The sequence below is a fragment of the Xenopus laevis genome, chromosome 8L, assembly GCF_017654675.1.
Source record: "Xenopus laevis strain J_2021 chromosome 8L, Xenopus_laevis_v10.1, whole genome shotgun sequence".
NCBI lineage: Eukaryota > Metazoa > Chordata > Amphibia > Anura > Pipidae > Xenopus > Xenopus laevis.
Window position 1 is genome coordinate 61,214,600 of NC_054385.1, and position 22,180 is coordinate 61,236,779.

The window sequence follows — 22,180 nt, forward strand, 5'->3', positions numbered from 1 at the left end:
TAGACATACTATTATCTAATATTTAATTATACCATACATTGTACTTAGCTGCTAATATATGCCCTTGGCCCTGAAACTTCAAAGTGTAAATCAAAAGAATATTAACGATATGAATGTCTTTAATTCTACAGTGTAATCAAGGCAATTAATTTATTGTAATATGCTATTATGTCAGTGCAGATAGCACTAATTTTCAGCATAAAGAGGAAGCCAGCAACCTTGCATGAAAGTGCCACTGATGCATATGGTCATAATAAGGTGCTCAAAAGATGTATTTCATGGAGTAAATAATGGAGCATGGTATAAAGTAGTATTTATAACTTACATGTTAAAAGATTTTTGTGGTTCACAGGCTGTAGAATTATGTATGAGTTCAAAGACTTGCCCAGACAAAATGATGTCTTGGAACAGAAACATTTCTTGTCAAGACTTGTGTGGATACAAATTCAGGGTAAGAATGACTGTGGGTCTTTTACTGTAGAAAAAACGTTTTGAAAAAAGTTCTCTCCTTTTTTTGTCCTAAAAGTTGAATGGAAAAAGGGATCATCCTTTTTTTCTCCATGTTAAATTTACCTTGGTAAAGGTACCTAAAAGATTTTTCATTATACATGTGGACCAGGTGGATGACAACCATTTTGGTCAACTTTGCAGCCAATAAGTATTTGAATATGGAGATCATCTAATCATCCAGTCCTTTTGGGTTTAGTCATAATTTCGCCCTAATCCTTGACTTCTTGCCCACAGAGGTAAAGGCACAAATCACCTCTTGTATGTAATTTGTTACCCTTTAGAAGTGGCCAATATAGCAATGTCATCTTGGCACCTATATTTAGTTGAATCAGAAAATGGCAAATTCTACCAGTGAATAAAGATGATTGCGGAAAATTGTTCTGGGGACTTCTTAGTAAGGACAGTCTGCTCCACCTCCTCGTCACATATCCTCTAATTCTTGGAAGTTTTAAAATTGTTGTAGGTAGAGGACAATAAGGACAGTGGGCATCTTACTCTAGGTCCATCAGAACCTCTCTGGAGAGTGACCTTTGTGTGTCTCAGGATAACTCTGGGGAATGCTTTATTTTGAGGATCTCTCTTGATTTATCTAGACTGCTGTGTAAAATAGTATTAAAGTCACTATAGTGAAAAAGCTCTGAAAAACACTGTCTTTGAGTTGTTAAGATCTTACTTTTGTTTGTCAATAGTCCACTTATTTTACATGGCTTTCATGGTCTGTATATTTACTGTTAAAACTTCACATCTGTGGATCAGAATTGTCGACTGCTTACAATAGCAGGAAAAAAATACATGTTTATTCTATGATATATTTTTAAAATGTTGCAAAGTAAAAATATATACATAATTTATCACTTCAGCAAAAAAAAAAAACTATGGTAGAAAAATAATTTCCAAAAGGAAAAATATCTAAAACTCATACATTCTGTGTAAGATATTCAAAATAGATCTTTCCATCCCAGTCTGAGCTCTACAGCCATTGAAAAGGAAATGTTAAAGCACACATTGAGCAGCTTACACAGAGGAAACCTCACCATTTCACTGCACTCCAGTAAGGAGCTTGTATTTGTGAAGCACTACATCTGACAGACATTTTCCAAATCACATTTGAATTTGTTGCTATGGGTTATTAGACAAGTAGCAAACATAATGCATTAATTGTAATACCTCCTAAGATTCTTGTGCATTATCTTTCTAATATTTGGAAAATTACTGACTTAGTTGAAAAATTGTTAACAAGTATGAGATAGTGTTAGACTGAACATGTATAGCACTACTGCAGTCAGAGTAAGTTTCTGCAGCCCTTTAATGACTGTTACACCCCAATAATAGGGTTGCCACCTGTCCAGTTTTCAGGAGGGCTGTCCAGGTGAAAATTTCACTATCCATATTTCCAAATTAGGAAATCAGGACAGGTTATTAAAACGAATGGCGCAGTAATCAACCAAGCGCTGATTGCCAGATCATAACCCCACCCCTGATGTCATGGACACACCCTGGACCATCATCCTTCCCACCACCTGATGTCACCTGTCTGCCCCCGAAGTCACCAGGCCCACCCCCTGCCCAGTCTCCCTGTTGGCAAAAGGTGGCAACCCTACCCAATAACGATTGCAGAGCTCAATCATAAAGTATCTGTCATGCTAAAGTAGCAGTGCTTTAGCAATGTAAAGGGTAAAACTAGAATCATTTGGCCTCATACTAACAAAAAGACCCTTAATTAGACAGCAGGGACCTGTATAAAGGTGATACACTTAGCTGGTTAGAAAACCATTCATAGCCACATTATTTGGCCATGGGAGCTGATAAAAGTGGTTCCCATTTGAACTGTGGATCAAAGGAAAGCAACCAAGAGATGCAGGTATGAGACAGTTATGAGAAATATATGGATAAAGGATCCATATACCCTATGGCTTGAGGTTCAAAACCTTATAAATCACATTTATAAGGAGATTGCATGCTTCCTAATTATACCAAACAGAGTAGGCTTACCAGATCATTTGAAAATTCAGGGACACATCTAGAAAATCCAGTTTGAAGGGCTGCCCTGATGGCAATTTAAATTAAATGCCATTGTTATATTCCAGTTATGCACACAGGCTGATCAGTTCACCATCTTTATTACACATACACCTACACACACGCACGCACGCACGCACACACACACACACACACACACACACACACTCTATTCCCAAGGCTGCTACATTCTAACATCCTTCAAAAGTAATTAACTTTATAAAACTTAACACAGCTTATGCAAATACACAACAGCCATCAGCTGCCCTGCAACATGCATTTATAAGTCATGTCCCTGAATTTTACAAGTGATCTGGTAACCCTAAAACACGGCCATCCTATACCCAACAGGAGAGATGGTTTCTGGGGTACTGGAACAGGTCATGTTTGGTGTCATTCTGATCCCCCTATGAAACACATTGTGGGTTATGTAATAAAAGGAAATAAGTTTGCCCAGGAGCAGTAACCCATAACAACCAAACATCAGGTAGCATTTACTGGTCACCTGTTTAAAAGCAAACATCTTATTGGTTGCTATGGATTACTGCTCCTTGGCAAACATAGTACCTTTTATTACATATGGAGGATTATGCCTGTATTTTTATGATCATATTTAGTACATGCAAATACAAATAATATATATATATTGCAGAAACTGCTCATTTACAAGAGGTTGTATATGGCACACCTACCTCATGCAGAGGTTAATAGGGAAGAATTTCCCAGCAAGGAATAAAAAGTGGAGAGATCCAGTGCTCTGAGTCATGCAAGTTGATATTCCAAATTAATGGATGCCTATATTTCAACCCTACCTCTGGGAATTCCTAAGTGGTCTCACATACGTAGGCTTTCTTTGGGTTTTTTTTAAATTTTATTTACTATGTTGCAATTGTATGTTTTATGTATGTTTTGTTAAAACAAATTTAGCAATAATATAAATAATATAAATTATAATTTTGTTGCTGTAAAAAGATCCTATAGCCTTTATGCATGAGAGTGAATGTGCATTTTAGCTTTCTGTGTGTGTAAAGGTCCATTTGTATGCTAATTAACCAGTTGACTGCTGGCAGAAAGTGTCTTTAAATGTGATTCAACCCGTTTGTTGCTGAGTGCTTAGTGGAAACTAACCCTTTGACAGGTTTTTATGTAGAATGATATATAACCTGATATAGAGAGCAGACAATTAATAATCTTAGTGGGGTTTTCTAGAGTAGATGATGGCACTGTTTTTGTGGGCGTTGGTCTGTCTTTGGGGTGCCATTACATTAGTGTAGCCTGTATGTAAGGTGGGTGAGAGTGTGTAATCCCTTACAGCTGCACTTAACACCACGTGCATCTGAGGTGATGGTTCCGTGACAGATATCATTTTAAACAACCCAAACCATTTATAAGAACTGAGAAGCCTGGGGATAAAAAGTCATCTTTATAAAAACTAACAGTAAATCTTCATTTTTATTTCCATGTGCACAATGGGAGAAATGTCATGCTGTGATTCATTCCACAGTTTGCCCCAAACCCCTAAATATAAACATAGTATTTTAAAAATCTGACATCACCTACCACAAGAGTCTTGAAAGCTGCAGTTGCTTTAAGAACATCTTTGTGATCTGGGTGTGCTTCCTGTAAAAGAAAGGAATCATGTTTCTACTATGCAGCGTGACAGATGACTAGATAACATGACCACAAGACACAACCAAAATATTTAAAGACGCAGTGCAATATTATATCAGTTGTTTTGTATGTTGCAGAAGACAAAGTCAGTTATGGAATTTGCTCATGCTTAAAGGGGCTGTTCACCTTTTGCAAAGTTCTACCCAAAGAAACACTTCACCAAATACACTAATGTAGCAAAAATGGATCTTTTAGTTTTATTGATTAAAGTTGTTGCTTACCCTAAAGTTAGGGCTTCCCCCCTGGGGGTGCTCCTCCACCATGTAACTGCAGTGACTGACAGCAATTACAAATTTTAGGGAACGACAGTGTGGCATTAAAGTAGAAGGAAAGTCCTTATATACTTGTGCCAAAAGTAAGGCACCCCCAAGTGATCGCATTTACTTACCTGACACTCTGGGCCAGTGTTCCTATCAAGAGAAAAAAAATGCACCAGCCCAGGATTCTTCCAGCGAGCATCACGGAACAATCGTCTTCCGGCTTCTTCTTTCTTCTAGCAGCTGCGCATGCGCAGTAGAGGGAAAACTAACTTTACGAAAAAGGCAGCTATTTCAAAAAAGCTGGAAAACGATCACTCTCACCTGCATTTCATACAAATAACAGGTAAGCAGGTATTCATTTTTGCTAGAGTAACTTTGGTAGGACTTTGTAAAATGTGAACGTCCCCTTTAAAATTTGTTGTGGAAAGGATTTTTCTATACAGAATATCTTCTGACCATTTACAGAGAAGTAGTTTCCATAAAAAATACAAGTGTTTTCAAGAAAAGTAATTAAAATATGACTTTATAGATAAAGTACATGAAACACAATCTTGTGAAATATCTCTTGAAAAAATCACAAGAAAGAGAATATTCACAGGTTCTCCCTCTTTATTTAGTGCAATGCATATTATTGAGTACTAAATGTTGTCTGTGCATAATAACAGAGGGAATACAATCATCTTCAGCACAAGCCAGTAGAAAATTACATATTGAAAACAAACCCTGCCTGTCTTTTTTGATTTAGATTTAATTTTTAATTTTTAATTATGAATACTATTGGATAATTGTTTTTATATCTTCTTTAATTATAGGTTATTTCATACAGAAATGAATAACCAATTAGGACGAACAACAAACAAAATATGTTTTGTACTTTAAAATGTATTGTCCAGGATGATTTTATTTGCATCTAAGAAAAATACGAGCAGTATGCATATTTATAGTCCATGAAATAGATCCAAAATTTTGATGATTGTTTTGATTTTAACTTTATTATCTCCATTTCTGCACCCACAGTATATGGTTTACAGATAAATATGAATTCAACATGGAGAGGTTTTAACTGAGAAAAGCAACATTAAAAACTGCCCTTTTGTGTAAGTTAACGTGTTTTTTATTTTACTATTTTGCAATAATATAGTATAAAAAACTATGGAGATCATTAAATTAAAACAATAGGCACTATTCAGTTTCCATCACTGGTCCTATTTATTGGGCTCATGCTGAACAAAATTATATATTTCCCCCATAATTAAGGTAAATTAGAATGCAGTATTCAACCTAACCATCTATAGTTTCAGGGAATCAGATATCAGTACATTATGGACAAAAAAATGTATTACTGAAGATACCCAAAATATGTTAATGCTGTTAACAGGGTATATGGATACCTGTTTAAGTGCTTACTATCTGTAATATATAATGAATGCTATTACAGGTATGGGACCTGTTATCCAGAATGCTCGGGACCTGGGGTTTTCCGGATAACGGATCTTTCCGTAATTTGGGTCTTCATGCCTTAAGTCTACTAGAAATTCACTTAAACATTAAATAAACCCAACTGGCTGGTTTTGCTTCCATTAAGGATTAATTATATCTTAGTCGGGATCAAGTATAAGCTACTGTTTTATTATTACAGAGAAAAAGGAAATCATTTTTAAAAATGTGGATTATTTGGATAATATGGAGTCTATGGGAGACAGCCATTCCATAATTCGGAGCTTTCTGGATATCGGTTTTCAGGATAAGGGATCCTATACCTGTACTTGGTGATACATGGGACAAGTCTTTGTTTAAATTCAAGCATTCCTAAAACAAACTAATCCCCAAGCTCAAAAGTGTCCTACCTGATTGAATATCTATAAACATATCTTTACTTCAATAAAACTAGATATACTGCTTGTCAAAATGATGAGCACAATACAGTCCATTAAGTCCTGTTCAATAAGTTGCCTTATTTCTGTTGTCACAGCAGGAATTAAAAATGCAACAAAAAAGGAAATATATACTTGCAACATAGCATAATAAACACAAGGGATATTTAAAGTTATTTTATGTTATTGAAAAACAAAACACACAAACAATGAATCATATATCTCTGTAATAAGAATACTAGAAATATATTATATAAACATAATTTTATGAATATTAAAGCATGCTTCAGCATTTGAAGACATACATGAGTATTTTTTTGTTGTTTCAGTAAGGGCTTGAGTTATAGAGAAACAAATCCTGTCTTCTTATACTGTACTTGTGTAGTTTTATAATGTACTGCATTATATCAAGATAACATAGAATGCTCTATATGCTCTAATACTCTGAAATAATTGAAATACCTCCATGTGTCTTTCCAGTTCTTGTAAGAGGGTGACATATTTTTCTAGTCTGATGAAGGGTTTACTAAGGCTTGTGGTCAGCATGAGAATACCTGGTATTGGTGCTCCTTGGTTCTCCATAAATGTCCCAAGTTCATCACTATAAAAAAAAAGTGAACTCTTTTTACTGGTTCCAAAAACAAAACAAAACAAAAGTTTCATGCTGAATTACGGTAATACTAGATTATATTTAAGACATATACGAAACAACAGTAGTCAAATACCCTTTATTACCTATAATAAGTACTGGATATTTATGAAAGTCAGTAGTATCATATGCTATGCTTCTATACAAAGCTCTGACATACATATTTTCTAATACAGCACTGTCCAACTGGCACCCCCCCCTTGTATGGCCCCCACATGAATGTCTGCCTACTGTGACTGCTTACCTTGTGTAAACTTTAAAATGTATCAATACTGAGATTTACTGGCCCCTGCATTGTTTACACCTCAAATTCAGACTGTAATCACCTGGATTGTTCACACTTGAAATTCCCCCTGCATTGTTCACACGTGTAACACCTCTATTGTTCACACCCTAAAGCCCTGTACTGTTTCCTTGTCTCCTGCTCTATTCTGCCTGCCCCATGGTCCCTGTGTGTGCCATACACTGCCTGCCCTATGCTCTGTGTGTGCGATACTCTGCCTGCCCTACACTACATGTGGGACATAAGCCTGGTAGGGTTTGTTCGGGGGGGTTTGTTATCATTTGGAAACTGTTGTTAGGGGCCCATAAGGTGTTTGATTATGTGTTAAGGGACGCTGTGTTATCCACAGGGGAGGAGGCAGCATATGGATTTAAGGGTATGTTTTAATATGACTTACATTTTTCACATATGAGTGATGAGTGATATCCCTGCAGTGAGCAACAACCATTTTGTTTTTTTTGTGTGCTTCCACCATTAATGTGGATATGGTCTTAAAATCTTGTGTGGTTTAAAGTGGGTGTGTTTTCAAAACAGGGAGTAGTTAACACTGGCTTCCATTATTGTCCCTCTACCATGTAGGCCAGAAAAATTTCAGCCCTGAGTACCATAGAAGTTGGACAGAACTGATATAATATTTTTAGACTAAGAAAACATTAAATGCTTTTAGGACATTTTCATTGCCTGGTATAACTGTCCCTTTAAGCATCTGCATTCTGCTGAAACAATTTTGTAGTGCATGGGCTGATAGCAGAGGTGCAGTTTACATACACCCTCCTTTCTCACATATACAAAAATATACCCAAACATTCAATTTATATTTCTGTAAATATTTTGTGAAGAGATGCCTACATATGTAATAAAAGAATGATGTTGCTTTCCTTGCTGTGTATGTTGTTTATGTTCTTAAAGTGGACCTGTCACCCAGACACAAAATTGTATATCTGTATAATAAATAATAATCTGTATAATAAAAGACAAATTAAACATGAAATCCAATTTCTATTTTTATTAAAGCATTCATATCTGTTGTAAGCTCATTTAAAAATCTCAGCTGTCAATCAAATATTGTCTGCCCCTCCTCTATGCCTAGTCATAGAGGCAGGGCAGACAATTACTTTCACTTTCCATTCAGCACTTCCTAGATGTCAATGCTCTCCACACATTCCCCCAGTTCTCTTTACCATTTAATTTCTCCGGGCATGGAGATGGACATCAGGTCCCCCATTCTGGTGCACAAACAAGATTCTGAGATGATGCAAGGCTTGCCTTAATAAGAGTGTCCACAAGACACAGACTGAAGGAAACAAGATTCAAATAATTTATATAGTGTAATTAAAGTTCATTTTGGTTGACTAATGTGATAAAATAGGATTTTGAATAATTTTTTTGAGTGACGGTCCCCCTTAATTAGTACATAACTTGTTGGCGCTATATAAATAAATGATGATGACACCAGTCTTTTCAGTAGGTAATCAGAGTTGTCAAAATACACAACGCAGGCTCCTTACCTTTGCTGTGTGAGAACATGAACGGCCATAGGATGATTGGAGCAATAGGATAAGTATAAGGACATAAACTGATTGAAGACATTCAAAAGGCAGCCACCAACTTTCTGATGATTTTCTGGTAGCCTGCAGACACAAGAAAGTAAAATATAGAAATGGGCAGAACACACACACACACACACACACACACATATATAATTCCTGGAGAAGGAGCAACTATGTACATAAGGCACTACATCTAGTCACATATTTCATTTTCAAACTTCATTCTGCTTATGATACAAGTTAACCCAAATCCCTGTTTCTCAAGCCTCTTAAATTTGTAGGGGATCTATCATCTGCTAAATGTGTGGAATTTTCTAATGTCACAGCAAACTAGGTATTTAAACACGTTGTGTCTAGTACATCAGGGACTTAGAAGTCTAGAAGAGAAGGTAGAAAAATTACATTTTTTTTTTATTTAATTTTTTTTCAACACTTTTTTTCTCTAATTTGTTAATATCTCTGAAAACACAAAAAAAAGAGTTTTATAAAGTGTAAAAACCACTAAAAACTGTAATACAAAACTTCGGCAAGTAAAATCAGTTGTAAGGCTTTCGTGATTTAAGAGAAATAGAGTTTAAACCTCTAAAACCACTACAATTCAGATGTTGATAAATGGGCCTCTCTGATTGCTAAGCTTCCAGCCCAAGCCCAAAAATAAGACAGCAGTTAATAAACCATGTCCATTTTAACAGGGGGTTTCCCAATTTATAAATGATGAAATTGAAAAATGAAACAGCATTTCAGGTAGTTCAGAAACTCTCTTGTTGAGGTTCTCAAGACTAAGAGCCGCCACAAAACTTGCGTTTTCCACTTTCTCACCAAGAAACTGGGTAACTCCCTGTAAGATTATCTAACTGATCAGATGCAGTTTTTTCTAAGGTTCTGATACCCATTACTTTCCTGGTGACATTTAAAAGGCATTCTGTCACTCCTGGGGGATTTTCTGGACCAGCCATCAGTATGGGGTTGCATTTCAAGCATCTCTTTGCTACCCAGATTACTACTAGCAGGGAAAGTGACCTTACCCCCATCATACTCCAGGCTGTAATGACTGCAAGTTTTCGGATTCAGTTGAATTCTTCTGCCCGGCCGAACCCGAATTTGTATATGCAAATTAGGGGCGGGGAGGGAAATCGCGTGGCTTTTTATCACAAAACAAGGAAGTAAATAATGTTTTAGCCTTCCGATCTCTAATTTGCATATGCAAATTAGGATTTGGATTCGGTTCGGTATTCTGCCGAATCTTTCACGAGTATTCGCAGGTTCTTTTGCTAATACTCCACAGATGCTGCTAAGAAATGTATCAACTAATGTAGCAAATTGTAACAATTCAGAAACTGCACATGGATTACTGAGCTGCCAGACTGAAATACCAGAAAGAGGAACATTAATCTTTAAACTACAATTTTGGGGAAAATAGTAAAAAAATAAGAAATAGAAAGCAAATTAATAAAAATCTTTATTTTTGGTGAACACAACTGAACTGAAAAAAGTGTTTGGAAGGTGAACAACGCCTTTAATAATATTAATTTCAGATTACAAGTTAATATTTCTGCCTGTTAACAAAGTTAAAAAAAAACATAACCCTTAAAAACAATAATCAATGCCACTTTAAGGAGGGGCCCGCCACATTCAAACGCACCACTGTTTTAGAATATATATATTAATAGTTAATGCTAAAAGAACTACACCCATTTGCTGAGCATGCTATTATATGTCTAAAGGATGAAAAATTAACCAGCATTCTTTTCTGCAATATAATCAGATTATTAAATTGTAAATAGAACTTTTAGTTATAAAATCTTAGCAGAGAAATATCTGCACAGGTCCAAAACTCCATGAAGTAGAGGCAGATTTATCAATTTTGAGTCTAAGGGAAAAACTTTTTTCAGTGACTACATTATTTATTCTAGAGCACTACCGTGTTTAGGACAAGGCTTGGACAGAATAATAGCAGTCAGAACAAAAGATAATCTCATTGTTTCATTTATTTTCAATGAGAATATAAATCTCGACTGTTTTAATAAACTGGTAAAAAAAAATAAACTTGAAAACAAAACAAAACCATGTTTTAATATATATATTAATTTAAATAAATAGTTTCATAAGAGCTCTGCTTTGATAACAGAATGAATACATAAAAGCAAATCAAGGCCCATTTAATACATTAGTTTTATTATTCAACTGATAAATGTGTAAATACACAGCTTCTATAACCATATTTTAACCTACAACAAGGTGCAGAACACTGTTCCATCAGCAGCAGCAGTTTGTTTAATAAAATAGACAGTGACATCTAGTGGATGTCAACAAATTCTGTTCAAGGAAGACAATGTGAACCATGACTGAGGTATAAAACAAAAAACATCCAATTGGATTTGCTGTTCTTTTTCAGTATAGGAATAATGCTCATAGCTAGCACAGCATTAACAGTCTTTTGATGCACGTTGGGTATTGTTTGTTATTTAGTAATATAATTAGTACCAACATATTCTACAGTAGCGCTGTACAGAAAGGACTCCTGTAATTAATACATAAAGCATCACATTTTTAAACTAAATGTATAAAAATAGAGTGTGCTGGTTCTAAAGGTTAAAAAGCGAATGAAAGAGATGTTCTGTTACATTGAACCTGTGCCATCAGGATGCCTTATGTTTTTCAAAGTTAATCATCAACTCTCCATGAAACTTCTCAACACTATGATTATATAATCAAGAGATTGTGAAATTAGTACTGGACATTTAATACAATGAATTCATTGAGAAACATCTCTTGGGGACTACAGGAGAGAGAGTCACTTGTTCTGATATTTTACTAAAGGTACTTGTGCTAATGTAACAATCAAGTATCAGTTGAGCACTTAGGGCCCAACAGAGAAACTGATATCAAGGTCCCACCAGCTGGAAACCTATAACCATCTCATGGAGAAAACTCCATGTTTAAGAGATTGGTTTATCAAATGAAACTTATTAATAATTTGCCTGCTGGATGTCAGTTCACTGAAGTCTACAGTATGTGAACTATTTTATACATACAGATATTACAGCAGCTAGAATGGAAGCTTTTAAAATGACACTTTCAGGACTAATCCTATGTGAGTATCTGTGCTCTCCTGTGTGTTTTGTTTGTAGCATTATTGCTAATCTCTTTTGGGCAGATGCTTTTAAAAAGACACTTTCAGGACTAATCCTATGTGAGTATCTGTGCTCTCCTGTGTGTTCTATTTGTTGTATTAATGCTAATCTCTTTTGGGCAGGGCCCTCTTTACCTCTTTGGCTCTGCTTTTGGTGTTTTTTTGTGTTTTTCTGTATGTTTAATGTACTGTATACGATTATTTATTGTACAAAGACGCAGAATACGTTTTATAAACATGTTATTAATAATAATAGTAATAAAAACTACAAGCTGTGTATAAGAGGAATGCAGTAGATACAAACTGCAGAGGACAGCACAAACAGACAGACAGTAAGACATGTGCAGACTGAACCTCTCTATCCTCCAGCATTTCAGGGAATCTTTTAGCTTGTTCTCTCATTTACACTGTGCAAATTCTTTTTGCGAAATTGTTCCTGCCAGCTCTCAATAATTAACCACCTCTCTGGATTATTCTGCTTATCTAGGGCAATACTTTGGATTCTGTCTTTTCCTGACTCCACAAACTTCTAAACTAACTCTTTCTTATGTTTCTTACTGCTGGAAATTAATGAGAACACAAGGAGAACATGGAGCAAATAGAAAAGAGTTAATGTTCTGTGCTCCAAAAAGGGGAAAGGAACACTCATTCCAGAGCCCATTGCAAAAAATCCTAGTACCCTGGAGGTCAGTCTAACACTGAAAGAACCACACGTGGTGATATACAGAGAATTCACTGACATGCACTGTGCTAGTAAAACAAACAAATAAGTTAGGGTCATTGATATCATCACAAAGTAATGTGTAAATGTTAAAGCAACAATACAACCTTTTTTGCAGTTAAAATTTCTTCTGTAGTAAAATGCTATGAATCTGGTAAATTATATAAAGATGTCATGGTAATGGGCCACAGCTTGTCTTGCTTACTTGAAAAACTGGCGATGGTTAAATGATGAAGATAAATTTAAGGGCTTCTCCATTCAAAAACATTGCTTTTCCATAATGGAAAAAATACAGTTCTTAGCACGAGGGATGTACATTTATCCCATTTTTTCCTGTATGTCTGCAGTAAAATTGGCCAGATCAGTTGCACTTCCATTGCACTTTTTCTAGCTTTTTCTCAGCATTTTAGAATGTATTCTTAAACATTGTAAAAAGAGTCAGTTCTTCTCCAGGTTTGTTAATCAGCTAGCATGCAACATTGTTTCAGTATTCAGAACCAGGAGTTCAGAGAAAGAAAACAGCCAGATAGATACTGGTTTCAATAGCATGTTTGGTAGAATTTCAGGGGGTTTTAAAGTTAGTTGTGTGTTACTGCAGTTTAAAGCAGAACAGCAAAACCCCCCGTAAGACCAGAAAAAAATGGTGTAAAATCCAGGAAAATGTAAAACCAGGGAAATGCTGGTATTGTTGGGTTCACAAAAAATGGTGTAAAATGAGGGAAAACTTAAAATCATAGTATGTAAAATTATGGTTTCACTGTATCTGTATCTGTTTACCCATTTCTGTCTAAATTACATTAACAAAGAAGGAGAACAAATAAATAAATATTTTGAGTTCTAAAGCTCTGTATCATATCTGTATTAGGGTAACAAACAAGAACACATAAGTGGGTAGCAGTAATTTCTATTTAAAAAAAAAAAACTTGTTTCAGAGATAATCATTTGATGAAAGGCTTGATGTTATTATGCAATGCAAGAAAAATATTTTTTCAGATATGCCATTTATTTCAATCGCTACATTCAGTTATATATTTTTCATTTCATTATTTTAGATCACATCCAGAAATACAAGATGGTAAAGTTGATATAGACATGGAATAGGAGGTTCACCACTATGTGTGCTTTATGCGGCATATTTTGCAAAAATTGCTATGGTAATTGATGACATGGAATAGTGGCTCTTTAATAACCACAATTTTCTACCAGATTAGAGCGGTTATTAATATGCCTGGTGTGTCATTAACCTTAAAGGAACAGTTCAGTGTAAAAATAAAACCAAAAATAGATAAGCTGTGTAAAATAAAAAAAATTCTAATAGAGTTTGCCAAAAATGTAATCTATAAAAGCTGGAGTGAGCGTATGTCTAACATAACATAACTCTACTTCCTGTTTTTCAGCTCTCTAACTCTGAGTTAGTCAGTGGCTTTAAGGGGACCCACATGGGCAGGGTCGGACTGGGGACCCAGGGCCCACTGGGGCTGCTGTGCCAGGGCCCCCATCCGCAACCCCTGCTGCGCCGCGTGTGTGAGCATACGCATAATGTTTTTTGCCATGGCCGACCGACAGAGGGAGGACGCAGCAGGAAGAAGTCTCCGAATTGTGGATCTGGCCCGGCCAGTCCAACCCTGTACATGGGACATAACTGTTCAGTGATTTTGCATTTAATCCTTAGTAAGCAGGTCAGATCTAAAAGCAAGTTATGACCCATGTGCCCCCCCCCAAGTCACTGATTGGTTACTGCCTGGTAACCAATTGGTGGAAACCAAGAGAGCTGCAAAGCAGGAAGTAGTGGTCTGGCTATTATGTTAGACATCCAGCCACTTCAGAATTTATACATTACATTTTGCCTATCTAACTATATTGAAAACATTTTTTATTTTGCACAGCCTATCTATTTAACCAGTTTTTATTTGTATAATGAACAATTCCTTTAAGGGAAAAAAACAATAGTTGTGTAAGAGTTTGAAGCATGAAATCCCAAATATAGTACAACTGCAGTTTAATGAATATTATCTTACTTTCCACATTCTTCTAAGGCCTGGCATAGTGTTTGTTGAAATGTGCAGATTTCTTCAAAGTTTCCAAGCAATGAGTTGACATCCACAGCACTTATTCTGTAAAACAAACAACCATTTTGTTTATTATTACAAATACTGATTAATACCATCTGGATTGCCACTAAGGGAGAAGTCAGAATAACAGGAGATACATCAGTATGCATCGGTATGTATCCATCTATTCTGAGAAATGAGGAATCTACAAAAAACCTGGTGTATTAGAGTCAATACTTGTTTCTCTTTGCAGTAAGTTTCTACTGTAATTGAAAGTTATAAATCTAATTCACTCTCTCTCTAGTTACACTGCCTTTGGGCCATAAAATGGTTGCTTTACCCCCATTCCCTATAACAGAGCATAGCAGAGTTTTTAACTAGAATTCCAGCATTGTTGTGGTCGTAAGGTGCACTGTGCCTGACGCAATTGCAGACGATATGACAAAATTAACGCAATTGCTCTTGCAGTTTGCCATAAATCAGGCAATTGCACTGACAGTCTGGTTGGTGTAATTTCTACTGTTTGGTGCGAGAGTGTGCCCATATCTTTAGAAACAAGGCTTGATAAAGGCCAGACCCCAAAAAGTTGCTTGGTTTGTTGGCACAATAAACACTTTTCACAAAATTTGGAGTGCTACAGTGGCTTTTAATTTGTATCTAATTTAGCTAAGAACTCTTCTTCAGGGCCGCCATCAGGGGAGCACTGGGGAGGGACAATTGTCCCAGGCCTGATGGCTTCTATATGTTAACGGAGGCCTGGCCATGCTGCACTTCCTGGATTTGCCGGGCCCCCTCGAGCTGCTGAAGTAGGAGCTGAGTTGGGCCAAAGAAGGAGCTGAGTTGTGCCGAAGAGTAAGCCAAGCCGCACTGAAGTAGGAGCCTAGCCTGCCGGCGTCGGAACTGAGCCATGCCAAAATAGGAGATGAGCAGAGCCAAAGTAGGAGGCACCACTGAAGTAGGAGCCCAGCCATTGCCGATAGGAGCCGAATGCCACAGAGCTGAGGAAGCAGAAAGATAAGTTCCTTTGAACACCAATGGCCTTTTTTTTTTATATCAAACCATTGGGCACTAATCTTTTTTTTTTTACTTGTAGGGGGGCCCTGGCTACTGATGTTTTTTTTTTACTTGGGGGTGTGTGGCCACCAATGTTTTTTTATACTTGTGGGGGGCCTGGCCACCAAGTTTTTTTTTACTTGTACAGGTCCCTGGCCACCAGTGATTTTTTTTTACCTTACAGGGGGGGCCATGCCACCAATATTTTTTTTAACTTGTAGGGGGCCACAACAACAATGTTTTCCTTACTTGTAGGGGGGCCCTGAAAATTTTGTTGTACGAATTCTGATGGTGGCCCTGCTCTTCTTGGTACCTCTCTGATGCGGCATGCCACAAGCTCCTTGGCATCAAGCACTGTTCCTTCTTATCAGCCAAAAAGGAAATGGTGACCCTATCTCCCTTATATAACTTCACCTGTTCACTGAACTAGAAATAGCAGTATTTACATAACACAATCTACTCCTTACAAAGCTATTGTGTAATTTTAGTTTTTTACTTCCCAGCTCCTTATATTTTGGTTCCATAAACCTCTACATATATTTACAAACATAACTAAGCAAGCAAGCAAGCAACACGAATGATGATCACAAGTTTGATGTGCTGTGATGCGCAATAAAGGGGTTAAAGGGGTGCTTCACCTTTAAGTCAACTATGTACATGTACAGCGTCTAAAGATATTATTCTCTTCTAACCACTAAACAATTCACATAGACTGTTTTACACTGTGGAATGTTCCATCACCTTGGTATTTCAAAAATGAATTATACAAAGGCCAAACTAAACATCATCTGATGATGTATTGTTTGAGATTCCCTTTATTTCCCCATTAAATATTCAGTACATCAAGCACAATTTATCTTCACGGTTGTGCTACTCATATTAATGGGTGCAGTCATGATATATTTGAATGATTAATCTCTCAGACATGGCAATACCTTGTTTTAATCAAGAAATAAAACTAATGTAAGGAATGAGCAATTGTACATTGTATACATTTCCTTACAGTTTGGCATCCTTCTACCAGTTGTCAATATGGCTGCCAGTGCATTTTTCTGGGGTCATGTTTTATAATTAGTTTTAATGTGGTTTTAGCTCATCTTAAAATTGGCTAATGCTTGCTTCAGTTGCCATTTTTGTGATGCACTTTTTGGTGTAATTCTATTTTATTATCCAGGAAGCCAGATTCAGATTCTATGAAAGGCATCAGGTGCATCAATAGCACAGGCTATGCTACTAGGATACTGATATCTGTGGAACCAGGGTGTTATAACAAACATACCGTATATACTCGAGTATAAGCCGACCCGAGTATAAGCCGAGGTACCTAATTTTACCTACGAAAACTGGGAAAACTTATTGACTCTAGTATAAGCCTAGACACAACTACAGCCCTGTCTCCCAGCAGCGCACATTCTGCCAAAGCGACCCCCCGAGCGATCAACCGGACTTCTTTGCAAAGCTGATGGTGACAGAGAATTGCCAAACGGATTACTGTGTGCATTGTCCCACTGTCCCACTACCATGTGCAGAGGGTGCTGTTTGATATTGCCATCACTGTTAATCTTTCGTATAACCAACAGAGGGCGCTGTGTGATATTGCAGTCACTTTTATTCTTTCATATAACCAACAGAGGGCGCTGTGTGATATTACAGTCACTGTTAATCTTTCATATAACCAACAGAGGGTGCTGTGTGATATTGCAGTCACTGTTATTCTTCCATATAACCAACAGATGGCGCTGTGTGATATTGCAGTCACTGTTATTCTTTCATATAACCAACAGAGGGTGCTGTGTGATATTGCAGTCACTGTTATTCTTTCATATAACCAACAGAGGGCGCACTGTTATTCTTTCATACAACCAACAGATGGTGCTGTGTGATATTGCAGTCCCTGTTATTCTTTAATATAACCAACAGAGGGCGCACTGTTATTCTTTCATACAACCAACAGATGGCGCTGTGTGATATTGCAGTCCCTGTTATTCTTTCATACAACCAACAGATGGCGCTGTGTGATATTGCAGTCCCTGTTATTCTTTCATACAACCAACAGATGGCGCTGTGTGATATTCGGGTATATACGGTAACAACATTTATTATTTTTTAATTTTCTTAAAGGGGTTGTTCACCTTTGAATTAACTTTTAGTATGATGGAGAGAATGATATTCTGAGACAATTTGCAACTGGTTTTCATTTTTTATGATTTGTGCTTTTTGCATTATAGAGCTTTCTATCCATCAGCTCTCCAGTTTGCAATTTTAGCATTATGGTTGCTAGGGTCCAAATGACCTTAGCAAACATGCATTGATTTGAACAATAGACTGGAATATGAATAGCAGTGGCTCTGAGTAGAAAGATGAGTAATACAAAGTAGCAATAACAATATTTTTGTATCTTTACAGAGTATTTGTTTTTCAGATGGGGTCAGTGACCCCCATTTGCAAGCTGGAAAGAGTCAGGAGAAAAAGGCAAATAATTACAAAACAATAAAAAATAAATAATGAAGAACAACTGAAAAATTGCTTAGAATTGGTCATTCTATACCACACTAAAAATTAACTAAAAGGTGAACCACCTCTTTAAGGATTACAGGCTCAGTCAGTTTAAAAGTAGGTTTTTGCGAGATGAATGGTTCAAATTCCTGAATAAATTCTCGCACAAACATCCCCTCTACGATTCCTCTCTCTGGAAAACTAGTGTGGGTCAAGAAGATTGGCCTCTCAACTTACTTATCATGTGATTGAAGTGGTCGGAGGTAAGTGGAAAGCAGTAACTGGAGTTCTTTGGAGTAGCTTCGCTCAGTTTCCAGAATATTTTGCACTACCTTGAAAAGGAAAATTATCAATATACAGTAGATATTATGGTATTTATAAGGTATTCATAGAAAAACAAAGATCCTCATAAGACCTGCTGATTCTCCAGTATAAAGAAATAAAGCAAAGCAATAATCCCAGTAAAGAGAAATAAAGACTCAGCTAAAAGGATATTTTAACAAAGTGAAATAGTTTAAATACAGAAGTGTTGGGACGTGTTCTCTGTGTGTGCCTCACATAAGAGTAAGAGAGCTATAGTTATGAATTCTGGAAATTTGCATTATACACATAAATATAAATCTTAACATTTGTACATATTCTGTAAAAACCAGACAAATACCGGTAGTAATAATCTGTCCTTTTTTTATCCACAAGGTGGATTATTTTTGATTGCATGTATTCAGCTATCCTGACATTTCTTCAGGGAATTGGGGAACATTGAGCTAGTGAAAATGTACACCTTCCTAAATGCACAGCACCACTGCTTGATGTGCAGAAACTCAACAGTACAGATTTTAGAGCAGAAAAATTATTAATTTGCTAATAATTTTTAAAACTAAAAGTGGTCCTTTTATGCACATTTCATATGTAAATCTGTGCAGTTTACAGCTGAATAATAATCAGCCTTGAAAATGTCATAGATATTTGTTGCTAAAGAAGGAAAGGGAAAACCAGCAGCCACAGGGTAGGAATATTCTAACAAGAAGTGAGCCCCAGTGTTTGTTAAAAGCATTACACTGAAATTCAAAAATTACAATGATGTATTACATAAATATGAATTAATTTACCTACTACAAAACATTCAAAGTCTAAATTAGTTTAAAACAGCTGTTGAGGCAAATCATTAGTATAATCTAGTTAATAGATTAATATTTTGCAATTGGCACTTCCATTCTACAATGAATTTAACAAGGTTCCTTAAACAGTATCACAAGAAAAGAATGTGTTATCCTCATCACTGTAGGCTCCATCCACAGTCAAATCAAATTAACTATTTATTTCATATTTGTTTTAAAGAATGTTAGATTTCCTTTCCTTCCTTATCATTATGCAAAAAATTATCACATCGTAATTGTATACCAGAAACAGTGAGTTTTAGCTACTGGATACTTTGTATTTTGTTGTGTTTTTAAAATGTACTTGCTAAAAAACTGCAGAAATTACAGAACCTGAATCAGCTAGAAATAACTTTTTTTTAAAGGGATACTGTCATGAGAAAAAACATTTTTTTCAAAATCAATCAGCTAATAGTGCTGCTCCAGCAGAATTCTGCACTGAAATCCATTTCTCAAAAGAGCAAACAGATTTTTTTATATTAAATTTTGAAATCTGACATGGGGCTAGACATATTGTCAATTTCCCAGCTGCCCCAAGTCATGTGACTTGTGCTCTGATAAACTTCAATCACTCTTTACTGCTGTACTGCAAGTTGGAGTGATATCACCCCCTCCCTTTTCCCCCCCAGCAGCCAAACAAAAGAACAATGGGAAGGTAACCAGATAGCAGCTCCCTAACACAAGATAACAGCTGCCTGGTAGATCTAAGAACAACACTCAATAGTAAAAACCCATGTCCCACTGAGACACATTCAGTTGCATTGAGAAGGAAAAACAGCAGCCTGCCAAAAAGCATTTCTCTCCTAAAGTGCAGGCACAAGTCACATGACCAGGGGCAGCTGGGAAATTGACAAAATGTCTAGCCCCATGTCAGATTTCAGAATTGAATATAAAAAAATCTGTTTGCTCTTTTGAGAAATGGATTTCAGTGCAGAATTCTGCTGGAGCAGCACTATTAACTGATTCATTTTGAAAAAAAATTTTTTTCCCATGACAGTATCCCTTTAAGTTAAAAAAAATTCATGTGACCCTATTCCCAAATTAAAGGGCACCTGACATCCACATATGCAAAGCTATATAATAAAAGTCCTTTGCAAATAAAAATTTTGGTATCCATACCTGTTATAAATGTATTTAAAAATCTGAGCTGTTAATCATATATTGCCTGCCCTGCCTTAATGCCTCCAGCTTAGAGGCAGGACAGGCAATTACTTTCACTATCCATTCAGCACTTCCTAAATGTTATTGCACTCTTCACATTCACCCTCCTTCTTCACCATCAATATTTGCATATCCTGTGCATGGGCATGAGAACTAGGTATCACATTCTGTCACATACACAAGATTTTGAGTTGATGCAAAGCTTTTCTTAAAGGACCAGTAACATAAAAAAAATTAAATTTAAAAAAAATGTATACATAAAAAAACACCAAGACAAATGAAATAATTGCAGAGTCTTTATTAAGAAATAATTTAAACTGCTTGCGCTCCTCTTCAGAAAGCGTTGGGGCAATCCATTGTGCGGCGTTCGATTTCTCCTCCCTGCCTTCCTTATGAGACAGCCAGGGAGGAGAAATTGAGTGCCGCACGATGGATCATCGCTGTGTCGCCTTTACTGAAGAGTACCAAAACGGAGCGGTAAGTTATTTCTTAATAAAGGCTTTGCGATTTTAAAGTTTCATTTATCTAGGTGTTTTTTTTAATGTATACTAATAAATTTTTTGTGATGTTACTCGTCCGTTAATAACAGAAAATGGTGCCTGCCTGTGTGTTGTAATTGTGAGTAACCAGACTAAAGGAAACACGATTGAAATAATTTGTATAATGTAAATAAAGTTAATTCTGCTCAATTAATATGATAAAAAGGGATTTGTACTTATTTCTTAGAGTAAGAGTTCAACCTTTAAGTTTAGTAAATTCCGAAATCGACATATTAGCTTTAGCAGTCGCCATCACTGTACACACTGACAGATCTACCAGATCAACAAACTTACCACAGTATAATAATTTTTTGTTAGTTGTGCCGTTTCACATGCTTTCACTGCTTTTGGGGAGAGTGGTTTATCTGAGTAAAAAGAATACAGAACAGAGGAATAAGTATGCTCACATAACAAAACACATGACTTGGGGTCATTAAAACAAGGCAGTTATAGCATATTCATAATACTACCAGTAAATAGTTTATACACACACATGTATAATGAGCTCCAAATGCATTTGTGTCTTGGGAAAGGTCAAAACTAATATAAATGTCATTATTGTTCATACATGAGATCTGAATGCATTTGTAACCATTCTGTTCAGTAGGGGGCAGATTTACTAAGGGTCGAAGTGAATTCGAAAGAACACTCGAATTGAAAAACTTCGAATTTCGAAGTATTTTTGGGTACTTTGACCATCGAATAGGCCAAATTCAACTTCGATTTGAAGTGAAAATGCTTCAACTATTCGACCATTCGATAATCGAAGTACTGTCTCTTTAAAAAACTTAGACTTCGATACTTCGCCACCTTAAACCTGCCGAATTGCTATGTTAGCCTGTGGGGACCTCCTAAAACATATAGGCAACATTTGGCTAAGTTTTTAGAAGTCGAAGTGAAATCGTACGATCTTACAATTAAATTGTTCGAATCGTTCGATTGTTAATAATCCTACGAATTCTACTTCGATTATCGAACTAGCCTATTCGATGGCCGAATTTCGAAGTTTTTTGCACTTTAAAATTCGACCCTTGATAAATCTGCCCCTAAGTG

General features: G+C 36.3%; 1 protein-coding gene across 5 annotated transcripts in view; it reads right to left on the reverse strand.

Moving 5' to 3' along the window:
• arhgef6.L (Rac/Cdc42 guanine nucleotide exchange factor 6 L homeolog) overlaps positions 1–22,180 on the reverse strand; it is a 64,796-nt gene that overhangs the window by 27,334 nt on the left and 15,282 nt on the right. For all 5 annotated transcript variants that reach the window (XM_018230029.2, XM_018230027.2, XM_018230026.2 and 2 more), the window contains exons 6-11: positions 21,422–21,492; positions 18,508–18,602; positions 14,689–14,784; positions 8,775–8,897; positions 6,797–6,935; positions 4,090–4,149 (exon numbers count right to left, since the gene is read on the reverse strand). In XM_018230029.2, coding sequence (XP_018085518.1) covers positions 4,090–4,149; positions 6,797–6,935; positions 8,775–8,897; positions 14,689–14,784; positions 18,508–18,602; positions 21,422–21,492 — 584 coding nt within the window. The remainder of the gene's footprint in view (positions 1–4,089; positions 4,150–6,796; positions 6,936–8,774; positions 8,898–14,688; positions 14,785–18,507; positions 18,603–21,421; positions 21,493–22,180) is intronic.